This window comes from Lagopus leucura, unplaced genomic scaffold (genome assembly GCF_019238085.1).
Source record: "Lagopus leucura isolate 7727_CA_CO unplaced genomic scaffold, USGS_WTPT01 Super-Scaffold_100012, whole genome shotgun sequence".
Classification (NCBI taxonomy): Eukaryota; Metazoa; Chordata; class Aves; order Galliformes; family Phasianidae; genus Lagopus; species Lagopus leucura.
Window position 1 is genome coordinate 14,939,441 of NW_024962267.1, and position 13,283 is coordinate 14,952,723.

Here is a 13,283-nt window from a genome sequence, read left to right on the forward strand (position 1 = left end):
TAATGCTCCTCCCTTAGACCAAGTTAATACTGCCTCAGGGTCTTCTGCTTTGAAGCTCAGAGCTGCTCTTCAACCCTATAATACAACCACCTTCAACCTGTATATAAAATAAAACTTGAACTATTTAAATACCATTTGTGGTACAGCACCAAGGAGCCATTATGAAGACTCAGTTTAGTAGACTTTCTGAGTATTTCTTCAGTCAGAAAAGCCTGGGGTGGCAAGAAACTGCAAAGAAAATGACATGAAAAACCTTGAGGTTCTATTCTAAGAATCCTGTTTGGGGCAAATTCTTTTAATATAAGGAGATCAATGAGGAGTTTAGCTCACATAGTCTACCTGTTCTTGTGGACTGCAAATGTGTCAAATCTGCTGGCTGGCGGCCCTTGTGTAATCCTCACTTAGCCATAAATGCTGATGTGGCAGAAAAAGAGATGTTATTAAATCAATTAAGTTTCACCAAAAAAAGTTACTAAACTGCACAATATGGCATTTTTTCCCTCTTTAACTTTCTGCTGTGCTTCTTCTCTATTCTACTCCTTTGTGTTCTTCATGACAAGGGATAAAGCTTTGCTGAAATAAATAGTGGAAAGTTTGAAAAAATTGAGCTCAAAACCTTGAACACAGAGATTCTAGTTGCTGGCATTCATATGAGCATTAGAATTCCAAAATGCACTCTGTGAGACTAAGCTTTCAGGTGTTTTTAGCCCAGACTATTTATAAATTAGACTCTCAAGATATTTCTCAAACACAAATGGTAAATTGCATATTCATATGTTCAGAAACCTTTGTGCACCACCATAAAATCATTATGCAGTCCATGAAATCCATTGAAAATGTTTTAAGTTCCCGGAAGTTTTGATCTGATGAATAAAGAAATGTGCAGTTTGTTTAATCTCTGCACTGACACTGAATATTAAAGTGTCTCAAGAATGATGCATATATTATAAATGTTAAACAAAAGTTCCCATCAACATCAAATAATTGGACAAAATAGAGATTCTGTTCTCTACTGTGTTGATGAGAAGTGCTACATATTTTCACCCGTTCACAATGCAACACGTCTCATTCTCCTTAAGAATATATCTTAAGAATGGGGAAAAAAATGGAGGGTAATCAGGAGCTGAAGCTTACTCGCTAGCTTTACTTACTTTCTGTCTTCTTGCTAAATCTTACAGAACAAGTTGCAGGCATCTTCGGTTATTTTTTATGTCTGATTACTTATTCAGCTTTTTCATTTTGTTTTTCTAAATTTTCTAAGTGACATCTGCATTCTCTATCTTAAAAAGTGCTAAATTAAGAGAAGAGAGTTCATCTGCAGTCATTAATAATTTTTCCTCAGAGAGGGTCCAAAAGGCGACAAACTTAGTGACCAGCAGGATATAATGAAAACTGAGGCTCTGGATAGAGATTTCTCAAGCAGTGGCACACTCCTCCTTTGCACAAAGGACTCTTTTTGTGAAGCAGAATTGCTTTGTGAGAGTGAGGCCATGCTTAACGCCACAAATTGAAAAATAATCATCATAATGAAGTCTCAGAATCAGCTCCATTTCTTGGCAAGTTCAATCACCTTTGGAATTACACAGTCACACTTACCTCAAGAAGTGCGAGAAGACTTCGGGCACCATCTTTTTCCTTTCCTTCTTTCCAAAAGGGAAGCCAAAATAAAATACAACTCTTTATGCCACATGAAGGATTTATCTTTGGCAATTTGAATGACCTGATCAATCTGTCACGTGGAGAGACAAAAGAGAGCCACTTACAAACTGATCTAGCTGAAGTAAAAGCAAAGGATTAAGCTAAGAGCATCCCGCAGCGATGCTCACTAACTTACATATGAGCTTAGTTGGTTTAAGAAGTATTTTGACCTGAGCAACATGTTTGCTCTTGTGGTGGTGCGATAAGCATATAGGAAGAGAAAAAGAGTAAATTTAACACGAAAGAATAGAAAGGGAGGAATCTATTTTCTAGCTGTTAATATAGCTTAGGGAATAAGTATCAGTATAGTGGGGAAATAAAGTGCAGCACTACATATCAGAAAGTCATGTTACAACCTGGTCAGCAGTATTAGCAGAGTTGAAAGAAACTTTAAAAAGAAAAGATTTTCAAACAAAAGCAGAAAATCTGATAGCACCCAAATTAAGTATTTTTTTTTTAAGGTGAAATTCAGAACACCAAAAATTTGTTCTTCACTACTCCCTTAGCACCATATTCCTAATCTTACAGATGATACTGCTGCCTTTTTCAGGCTTGACCATCTTCTGTTAAGTGATGTACCCAAGTTCACAGTTAGTGGAAGCACTTCATGTTCTCATCAGCAGGCCATCAGGCTGTGCTTTTAAAAGATAACTGAAGAGAGCTTCTGAACACAAAGCTCTTCTAAGCAATGCGAGAACTCCTATTTAATCTAAAAGAAAATAAGAGCAACTACCCACACTCCTTGTACTGGTCTCAAAGATACGTATCTACACTAATAGCCTGAAAATTTAGCTCACATTACTACTGCATTATCTGTAAAAGAACACCAATACTAGTTGGAACATTGATACAAATTCTAAGAAAGAAGAGTAGCTTGTGTTTATTATAACTCACAGCAGATTACACATACCCCTTTCTTGCTATCCCTGACAGTGTCCAGTCCCATAAACTGTCCAAGCCCCATTTCTGCAAGAAATTAAATAAATTTGAAGTATTAGTTTGATGAGAGTTTTTGAAAAAGAAGCAATTAACAGAAGATTTAAGATTAGTTTTCTCAGAAGCATCAACACCATGTTCTGCAGCCCACCCCATTAACACAGGTGGATCCTACAGAAGTTGCCTTCTGTATTCCTTAAACAACCATTAAGGTCATTTACTAACCAGGTATGCTTATGAGCTAAGTATAACAGGAAAAAAAAGCAATATAAAACGTCCAGTAAATCCGTGAAGTACTGTGGAAAGACAAGAGAAGCAAGAGGAATCAAAGTTTCAATATTACTAATGCTAGATAGCTGCGTATAGAACAAATATTTCTCTCCTGATTACAGCTCAGGCCAAACTCCATAACAAAGAACAAAAAATGGGGTGTGCTTTTACAGTAGCTGATGTCTGGTATTCGCTGACACCACCGTAAGAAGCGACTCCAAAGCATTCTTCACAGCAGCTCGTCTGACATTGATGCACCTCCACTCCCTCCCAATCCAGTGAGCATGCAACTGTGTTCCAGGATGCAATTTATTTAAAAACATTTATTTTAGGCAAAATTAAACAGACATTTGAATTTACATAGAAATACAGTTTCCAATTGGATCACGCAACCTTTTCATTAAAAATGTCGTGCTGTGTTCAGTATTTTTATATGGATTGACCAGTTATGCAATATGTAATCATGCCATTTGCAGTCAACTATCATAAAAATCAGTAACGAAAAACAGTTCTTAAAATGTGCAAATATTATTTATTTTGGTGTTATGATCGGTAATAAATGACCACTAAATATACGCTTATTATGTAAAGCTTTTTAAAGTACAATAAAAATACAAATTCTATTTGTTAAAAAAAGGCCATTACTATGGCTACTAAACATCCTCATTATACAAATTCCAAAATACTATATGACAAACAAAATTATAAAGACTTTTCTTTATGAAACATACTATTCTATTTGTTAGTGATTTTATAGATAGATTTTTTTAATATATATGATACTCTATATGAATATTCAATGAAGAATTATAGAGAGGAAGACTAATGCAATGCAGAACATTGGCATCCCAATTCAGCAGGGTATATGAGCATGAGTCAAACTCAGCAAAGGAATAACATCATCTCAGCAGACTTTTGAAGGACTTTGTTGAAGGGGGTGTAAAAATATACATATTTTAATGAAATTGCAAAAATACATTTTTGTGTAAACTGTAAACCGTAAGTGTCACAGAAAGGCCTCTCTGGAAAACAAGAAAAAATATCCAAAATGCTCTTAGTTTATTTTTTATTTTTATCGACATCTTTCTGTTGTAAGGGGAGAATAACAGAATTGTTAAGAGGATTGAATTGAACAAACGTGGGGTTTGGGCCTTGAAAGAGTAATGATAATCCTTTTCTGAGATAAGCTCCAGATATTATTTTATTGCTTGTGCTGAAGGTTAGTGAAGAGTATGCATAGAAAGGTCAGCGTTAAACTCATTAGCAGCTGAAAGTTTTGGTGTGCAGTTGCTTGTGTAACATGAGAAACGAGTGAGTATGAAGGACTTACTAACATACCGAAATCTTGCAGCAAGCTTCAAACTTATATTAAGACACAGAACATCAAAGAAGACTATGAAAACAATGCTCAACAGCCCAACTGAACACTCCAGTGCTGAAAGTAGCTCACAGAATTAACCTCTGCAAAGAGTGCCTGCTTGTGCACAACATCACATAAATCCGTCAGTAGAAGCAAAATTCTAGTCTTACGTTCAAATTTTCATTATGAATTTTGTTTTGTAATGAATTCCAAATGGTACACTTCACTGTTCAGCTATAAAATAAAACAGAGAGTAGGTACTTCTTCATTTCTGCAATTTAGCAGCTCTCCTATGCTATTAAATGCTAACTAACACACTATTTGTAAGCTTCTAAAACATGATTTAATGACCTAAAAATCTTCCGGATTTCATAAGCGAATAACAGATATACAGTGTAATAACTGTACACAGTAATAGAAATTAATTACAGAGCATACCAACTTTTTAAGCATATACTAATGGTTAATATTTTCTGCTTTTTCATCGCAACTGCAATTAATCATTTCACAGATGGAACTTTAAATAATGGCTTAAAAGCTTATTTTCAAAATACTGGCAAGTAAAGCATTACGTGAAAATCATGCTTGCATCTCTGCAGAGAGGTACGTGTGAGCTTTCTGAAGAACGCTTCCAGGCAAATAGTAGTAAAGAGTAGTAAACTTGGGCCAAAGTGCGAGGGAAAGAAACAACAGTGTAATTTAATTCATATTTCATAAACAAGTACAACTTTATACATTTGTACAGGGAAAGACTGGAACTAAGTCTTTTTTTTTTTTTTTTTTCCAAAAAAAAACCCCAAACGGGTTTAAATTTTTAAAAAAAAAAGCATATTTTGGCACATGGATAATATTTGTGAATACATGTTCAGAATTAAAAAATACTGTGTAAGAATTTCACATTTAGTTTCTTGGCATCAGCATCTGCTGTCTAGTGGGTCAAGACAAAATACTGTGCCTTCAAGAGTTAATCCCATTTTGAACCCCTCCTGCAATGAAACAAAACACTGTTAATCAAAGAGAAAGTAATTCCTCGAGGATCATTTTCACTATAAATATCTAAATTCCAGCTTATTTCTAGCTCAACTTCGAGGTACATAGCTAAGACTGTTCCAGAGGATGGTTCACAGGATAATTCACATTTACACTATTTGGTCAGTCAGTTTTCTTAACTTTCTCTCAGCCATGAATTTATAAAAGGACTTCACTCTAAGAAACACTGTGTGTAGATTAAGTAGTATTAGAATAAAAATATTGACTATTTGCATACATAAATTGATAGAAAAACAGGTTTCACTTGAATCATATTGAATGTGAACAAAATTCAACACAATTTATAAGTAGGAAAGATCAGATTGCTGTGTGAGAAAAAGAAGTTTATTATATTCACACTTCAAAGAGATGCAAGTTGTGGACGTTGCTGTTAATACCAGATGTCTCGTACATTCAGCAATCCCTTTTATTAGAAGTAGTCTAATAATAAATGTAGTGGTACCCAACAAAATCTCAGGTTTGTTCTGAGTCATTCACTGCTGGTGGTGAGCATAACACTGAGAGATGTTATGCTTTACACTCTATGGTTATCTGTGCTTCACCACAAGGCAAATAGAATAATACCTGTTTTATTGCAAGTGATTGAAGGATGAATTTCAAATGCATGAAACACTCAGCACTATCAAAATGCAGTGCTTTGAAAGGAGCAAATAGATTCTTAAGGAGTTAAACTCAAAATTTCTCATATTTTACTGGTAGAAACACTACTATACACTTTATATTATATACACTCCTGCTCTCTGCATTGAAAAGAATCATTTCCACAAGTACACATTTATGGCCTGACTGTCAGAAGAAAAGTCACCTTTGAATCCAGAAATGTTCAGTCTGTTTGGCAAAGGTATTGTCAAGCTGTAAGCAGCTGGAAACAAGGACTCTGAATAGAAATGCCATAAGAACATCAGCTCCAGAGGCACTTGTCACACTGCTCAGCTCAGTACTCTCTGAGCCTCCAATTCACTTGAAGAACGTTGGTTACGTGCTATGAAATCAATACTATGTGCTTTAATAAAGCAAGCACCTTGTAATCAAACTAAATCTTGTTGTAAGGTAGCCTGCACTGGGACTTGGCAGAAACTCAAGACTTGTCATAATGCACAGGAGTACCTCAGGAGTATACATTTGGGCTTTAAAAGATCATTCACAAGTCAAAACAGCTTCATTTCAAACAAATGTAACCCCCAGGCTAGGTTTTAAGAGTCTGAATGTTTAATAAACCTACCAGAAAATGCCATCTGCAATGCTGAAAAATTCAATACACTTCCTGGAGATGATTACTAAATGGTCTGAGATTTTTCAGGCAAAGTTCTGCATTTTCCTAACATTCATACTGTGAGTTAGTGAGCCAGCAGTGTTACCAGGCTGTAAGCATTCTCCAGTTGTGCTGCCAGGTTTGCCCTACCTGGGTGACATGATGTTGACAATGCTCGCCTGCATATCTGACTTTTTTCCCCTTCCCTTCTGTACTTTTCAACAAGCTAACAGGAGGAGCATTCAGTGCAAAAGATATTTCAAGCAAACAGAGTGTGAAGTTCCAAGCCAGCATTCTGTCATAAATGAGACGTTGGTTATTTACCCAAAGGATGCAGCTTCTTGATGCAACTGCAGTCAGAAGGCGACTGCTTACACAGGAGCACCAGCCCTAGGATTAGTGAGACAGTTCAATGTGCTGAATCACAAACCTCTCAGTTCCAGTGTGTCTGAAACTCTAATATTTTTAAGCATTTAGAAGCAGCTGCCAGTTTTGAGGCTGTAAAAGGGATAGTTTATGCTTCAACCTGAAGATTCTTGATGCAGCTATAATAGTAGAAAATCTATGGCAACTGGTCTATCAAGGACAACTTGATTTCTATCTCTGCTGGGAGCCCTTTCAAATCTCTGCCAGTCCTATAACCCAGCAAACATCCTGTTCATGTTCTGCACGCTCCTATCTTTCCTTTATACATTTCAGAACTGCTTGGTAATGTCTAACATAGCTGCATGCCCAGTGAGGTTTTTCTGGCCAGCCAAGGCCAGATTATGCACTAATTCAGATTATTATTATTAAAGTTAAAGAAATCACAGGATTATAAACGAGGACAGTCAAAGAAAGCTGTATTGCCTCAATCAATGCTCCCATGAAATGCAGCACTCAAAAAGGGAAAACTTCAAAACATACTATTCCAGCAGAGAAAGGCAAAGGAATTGCAATCAAATTCCTTAAGATTAATAAAGCACAAACTTCAGATCTCCCACAGCCATCTCCATTCGAGCCCCACAGTTTTTGTCAGCTAGCTTCAAATTCTCCAATACTTCTGCAATCTGCACACCTATACTTTAGAAAATACATGATGATTGTAACAATAATAAAATTACCCAATCAGCTGTTGTCAGCCAAGATGCAAGACAAACAGTTTTTATGGAAAGATTTTCATTTACGTCCAGGCACAGCTGAAATGTGATTAAGGCAGGTAAGAGGACATAAAACAGAATGTCTGCAGCCTTATGTCAGTTTTCACTGTTACACTTCCTTTATACACTCCTCTCATTTCTGATGGTTCTGCTTGAAGCTGCTGTATATTTATTATAACATCCAGCATATGCCTGCCTTCTACTCTCCACTCCAAAACCCAGCATTCACAGCTGTAATAATAATGATGTCAGTTGGAATGGCTGAGTAATTATAAATTACACTTTATTTTTATCCTTTTCCTATTGAACTGGATTAATGTATCAAGCAGAATTCTTTTTCTTAAACATGACATATGGTCAGTACTTGGTACACATTACATGCTATGTATCATCAGTTTTAATACTGAGTATTTTAAACATTAAATTCAGATTCTTAGCATAACAGATTGCCCTTTCATTATACACCATATGCACCACAGCTTTTTGTACAGTCAGGGCTCAGGAAACAGTAACATTTGGTCAGAAAATATCTCAAATTGGCTGATTTTGAAGCAATGCAGACAAAGACCATCCCTGATACTGGACAGGAAAGGGAACATGAAGAGCTATAAAATGTACACCTACACTATGCTTTACTTATGTGCTCATATCTACATGACAGCCCTTTTTTACTTCCAAGATGACTTAACACACGCACTGAACATCTTAGTTACACAGAAAAACAACAATATTATACTAACATGTGATGGGTCTCCTAGAGATGCAAAGCTTATTTCCAATATGAAAAGTAATCAGAAAACAAACCATCTTCCAAAATTCTCAGTTAGTTTTTTTTCTTTCTTTTTTACTATTCCGTTTAAAAACAACAAGCAGTAAAACACAAATTAATTCAATTTTATCACAAGGTAAATCTGCCAAAGTCAACCCATATGGCTCTTTCTGAGGTTAGATTGTTTATCCCTTCACCACCTGACTTCACTCAATGACCTTAAGTCAGCACAAACTCAGTGGACCAATGATAAATCAACAAGTATTGAGAAGACAATTTAGAGGGCTGAGCATAACTTATTTCGGATGGAAATCAGACAAGCCTCCTGACTACTTTGGGCTGTGCACAGAGAACGGTCTGCAGATCCTGCAGACTTTATAATATTAACTACCTTGAGATTTTAATAAATCATAGCAGCTGTTGCTAGTATGATTCAAGATCTAGGGAAACTTCACCTCACTCCAAGATTTCTGGGAAAATAGATTCATTTTAATAATGTTTGGATGAAGTCAAAATAGAAAGGATGAAAATATGTTTCAGCATAAGGGTGGAGGAAACGGGAGGTTGGAGAGTCTTCAGAGAGATGTCTGTGCTGAAAAACTAGGATCTCAACACATGCTGAAGTTTTGAGCTCTCCAAAAAGATCAGCCGAGCTTGGAATAAGAAATAGAATAGATAGAATTTTGGATCCTCCCTGAAGTTTAAACGTAAAACTATTCCCCCAGAGGTTGAGGAACTTGATCTGACTGCATTAAGTTCAGAATAACATATGCAAAGGAAAAGCACCTGTTCCTAAAGAGTTTATCCCCAGTGCCTCTTCAGTTCTGCTGTAATTTCTTCACCCACTTTGCTTGCACGTCCTTTTCCAACACACATGTTCTCTAAGACAGCTTTTCTGCAGACTAGGGCATGCTTGCTAAGACTGAGTTAAAGGATTGGCCGGAGCTTTTCCAGCCACTGGTTGGCTCTGAGGTCGCTTGTTGGCCTCTCAGAGTGTGGGTTAAGCTGAATTTAACAATATATACCATATATAATACGTGGAGAAAAGCGTGGAGAGAAGGCGGCTGCAGCACAACCTCATTGCAGCCTTTCAGTACCCAAAGGGGGTCTATAAACAGGAGGGGAACTCTTTGAAAGGGTAGACAACAGCAGGACAAGGAGAAATGGTTTTAAGTTGAGGGAGGGAAGATATAGGTTGGATGTCAGGGGCAAGTTCTTCACTATGAGAATGGTGAGGTGCTGCAACAGGCTGCCCAGAGATGTTGTGGATGCCTCGTCTCTAGAGGTGTTTCAGGCCACATTGGATGGGGCCTTGGGCAGCCTGGTCTAGTATTAAATGTGGAGGTTGGTGGCCCTGAATGTGGCAGGGGAGTTGGAGATTCACCGTCCTTGAGGTCCCTTCCAACCCTGGCCACTCTGTGAAAGCAGCTGACATTATTCTTAACTTCTGAATTTCAGATTTCTTAGAGGACATCACATGCTTTGTGGTTTGACCTTTTGTGGCAAGCATTCACCTTTCCTCTTGTAGGCTGTTTCTAGCAACAAATGACCTCTAGCATCTTTGACTCATTTTAAGTTTGGAAGTAATTATCTCCAATTGAAAGAGCATTTATATAAGATGGCTGTACTGGTATAAAAATCTATGTAACCAAAGGTTTTACATAGACCATTTCATTAATGGCCATCTAAAGAACAGCACTGGACATTCCAGTATCACACCAGGAAAACAAAGAGTTGTAATATCAGCTGATCAAACAAATGAAAGAAGTTTAAAATCAGCTATCCTCACCTTAAAAATTGTAGGCTTCTAAAAATGCTAATGGCACTGACATACAGAATTGCAGATATAAAATACAAATCTTAAAATCTTTTTTTATACATCCACATTCGCATGAAAATACAAAACAGTTATAAATAAAATTAAAGCATAAGAACACCAGACACGAGCATATATACATTTCAGTTATAAATGCTGTAAACACCATTATTAAAATATGATATACCAACCATCGCTGACGCTAGGCACCCAGGAAAGCATAAGATAAAAGAGATAAGGAAAAAACATATTTCAATTTGTATTTTACACTACTGATTCATACAACCTACACAAACAACTTATATATGGCAACTAAATTTAACACTGATCTCAAATGATAGAAGAATGTCATAGAAAAGTAACTTCCCATAGCTTTTGCTTTGTCCAAGTCAAAAGTGAATTTTTTTCCACATCCTGTCAGTTATGCACTTGACTTAACTGAATTAAACGTGAACAACTTTTTCATCAACACAAAAGTCTACTAATGCATTTTCAGTCAAGGTAAGCTAGGTTCTCTGTGATACACATTCACAGATCAAACAAAAAAGAATAAGACGTATGCACACAACACAGCAGACTACTTAACTAATACAATATTATTTGCAACATAACATAGCAATACATAAAGATTAGTTTGTTTTTTCTTGTGTCAACAGAGTAGAAATTGATGCTGAGTTCTCCATTTCATGACTCATCAAAAACCTTTGATAAAGATTTCTACCGATCCATTTCTTGATGCTTCATAACATGACAGCACATAGAAGTCATAGCCTAAGAATATAAAATTTGTACTCAACACTATTCATAGTAAGAATTGCTAGTGTTTGATATTTACCTTTACACAGCACAGTATTCATAGATACTGTAGTTCACCTAGAACTGCCTATACTTAATGGAAACACAGATCTCTGTCAATGTGAAGTTCCTATGATTGTCTTGGTTGTTTTGTTTTTGTTTTCTACCAAAGGCCTTGATTATGAATTCACAAAACACAAGTAATTCCAATGTAAGCGGAAAGAAAGCAGCTTTGGCTTTTAGCTGCTATCTAAAATTACACGGGCCAGAGTGCAGACGATCAAGAATATACATTTCTTATTTCACAGCGAGAGGAATTTTCTCCAGTGGTGCCATCCACATGGAAAACTCCTCCACATATAAATTTAGATGTCTCAACGAACAGGAATTTGAAAATTTTGCTTAGGAAAATTAAACAGTAGTTAATTGTATTGAAGCCATTTAAAAATGTCTCTGCTGTTCTCTAGGCAGAAGGGAGGAAATCAGTGAGCCTGAGAACTTGCTCTCGTACTTCGTGGGCTCTCAAGACACAAGAGGTCTGGAAGCCCTGGGAACACTTTCTGCTGAGGAGCCAGCATCCTAGAAATTCAAGTTCCCAGTGTTTTCAGCCTTCCGTTTGCTGGCAGGCTGCTGTGAAAAAAAACAGATAAGCAACCTGGCAAGGAAATGGCAGTTTGCAGTTTGAGACTTAGCCCACAGTTTGAAGGCTTTCTCCTAAAACTGCTTCAAATTGAAACCAACATCTAAACAGATAGCATAGAGTATTTCAGAATCAACAAACATTTCCTGATGAAAAAAGACCTCAGTTCTTGAATCAGTTCTCAGTAGTCTGTGGCCCAAAATGCAATAGGCAGGTGTGACTATAAAGGCAGCAGAAAATTTCTGAGGCATAACAAGGTCAGCATGTATGTAGGCCTCTAACAACAGCTCTTTTTTAAACTTGCTCAGTCCCCTCCCAGCAAAGAAAAGCAGTGTCTATTTTGCTTACCGTGCTGGTAGGCCTTAAATAATTTCAGGTGTCTGTCTGTGTTATTACCATGCAATAACATCTGTGGAGATCTTCAGGCTGATAAATTCTAATTCCCCATGAGTACAAAAATATTGGTTGTCTTCCTTTTACATATTTTTTCCCTCTCCTCTATCTATCTATGAGTGTACAGTCTGGAATTTGTTTTAAAATCACCGTAAAAATGTATTGCAATAATATTCACACATCCAGAGAAAACTGCATAATTGATAACTCAATGGTTACCTGCATCTCGTCTAGCTTGGACTGAATGTCTGGAGGGAAATCTCCTGCTCCGCAGCTAAAAGGGTCAAAAGGTTCTGCCCCAAAAAGGTCTCTCTCTGGAAAAAGAGAAAAATGAGTCACTGAGGGAAACGGAATGAGCTATGACCTGCTCTTTGAAAAACTCAGCTTACATCTTACAAGCTGAATAACAGCACCTTCAGATAGGAAAATGATTAACTGCAGTTTTTAAACATCCAAATTCAAAAGTCAGGTCTTGATTAGTTTTCCAAGACTGGATACTCAACAATTTTTTTCCAATAATGCAGCAACTTCTGTTTAAGCCTTCATGGACCTTTCATTAAATGGCTGTGCATTCTAGAGGAATTTTAGGGACCTGAGCAGAAGAAATTCCAGTCTGAGTAAGGGAGCTTCCACTGAAGTGCCTTCGGAAATCAGAGAGTTTGAATATTTCATAATTGAAGAGGGAACAGCTGGATGTCAACTGCCAAATTTCATTATGTCAGAAGCAAATTCTCACTAACAAATTAGCCTTCATACCTCTTCATATCTGCCACTTCTGACCATCAGGTTAAGGGCTTTTGTAAATTATCTTTACTCATGGAATTTCAGTTCTGCATTTGATAGAGTTTCTCAGTGCGCTGCTAGCAGTAAATAGAACTAATTACTAGAGTTGTAATTCTCAACCAAAGAACAGGTTGAAAAAAAAGAAACAAGGAAGAACAAGGAAGAATAAAAGAAAACACAGAAGACCATGACATGCAGCTTGCCCTAAAATTCCACTAAAATTGGATCCATAAATGCAATGACTGCACTTTTTTCCTGTCATGTCATACGGTTTCTCACTTCAAAAAGCAGGATCCTTTTCACTGCTGAGGTGTTTTTTCTTTTCTTTTTTTTTTTTGTTTTTGCATTTATGTGTTTCTTTTTGGAAACACCTCCAATCATA

At 36.8% G+C, this 13,283-nt stretch overlaps 1 protein-coding gene and 1 long non-coding RNA gene across 7 annotated transcripts in view; both read right to left on the minus strand.

Annotated features, from left to right (window-relative positions):
* The window catches only part of LOC122181942, a 128,744-nt gene extending 128,521 nt beyond the window's left edge, over positions 1-223 (minus strand). Inside the window, exon 1 of the long non-coding RNA XR_006179628.1 lies at positions 133-223. This is a non-coding gene — a long non-coding RNA (uncharacterized LOC122181942). The remainder of the gene's footprint in view (positions 1-132) is intronic.
* Positions 224-339: 116 nt separating this feature from the next.
* The window catches only part of GULP1 (GULP PTB domain containing engulfment adaptor 1), a 147,073-nt gene continuing 134,129 nt past the window's right edge, over positions 340-13,283 (minus strand). For 5 of the 6 annotated variants that reach the window (XM_042874839.1, XM_042874834.1, XM_042874836.1 and 2 more), the window contains 2 exons: positions 12,338-12,432; positions 5,069-5,250 (listed from right to left, as the gene is read on the minus strand). In XM_042874839.1, coding sequence (XP_042730773.1) covers positions 5,179-5,250; positions 12,338-12,432 — 167 coding nt within the window. In that variant the 3' untranslated portion in view covers positions 5,069-5,178. Of the gene's footprint in view, positions 415-1,596; positions 1,730-2,608; positions 2,665-5,068; positions 5,251-12,337; positions 12,433-13,283 lie in introns of those variants that run through there. The other variant, XM_042874840.1, reaches the window with a different exon arrangement.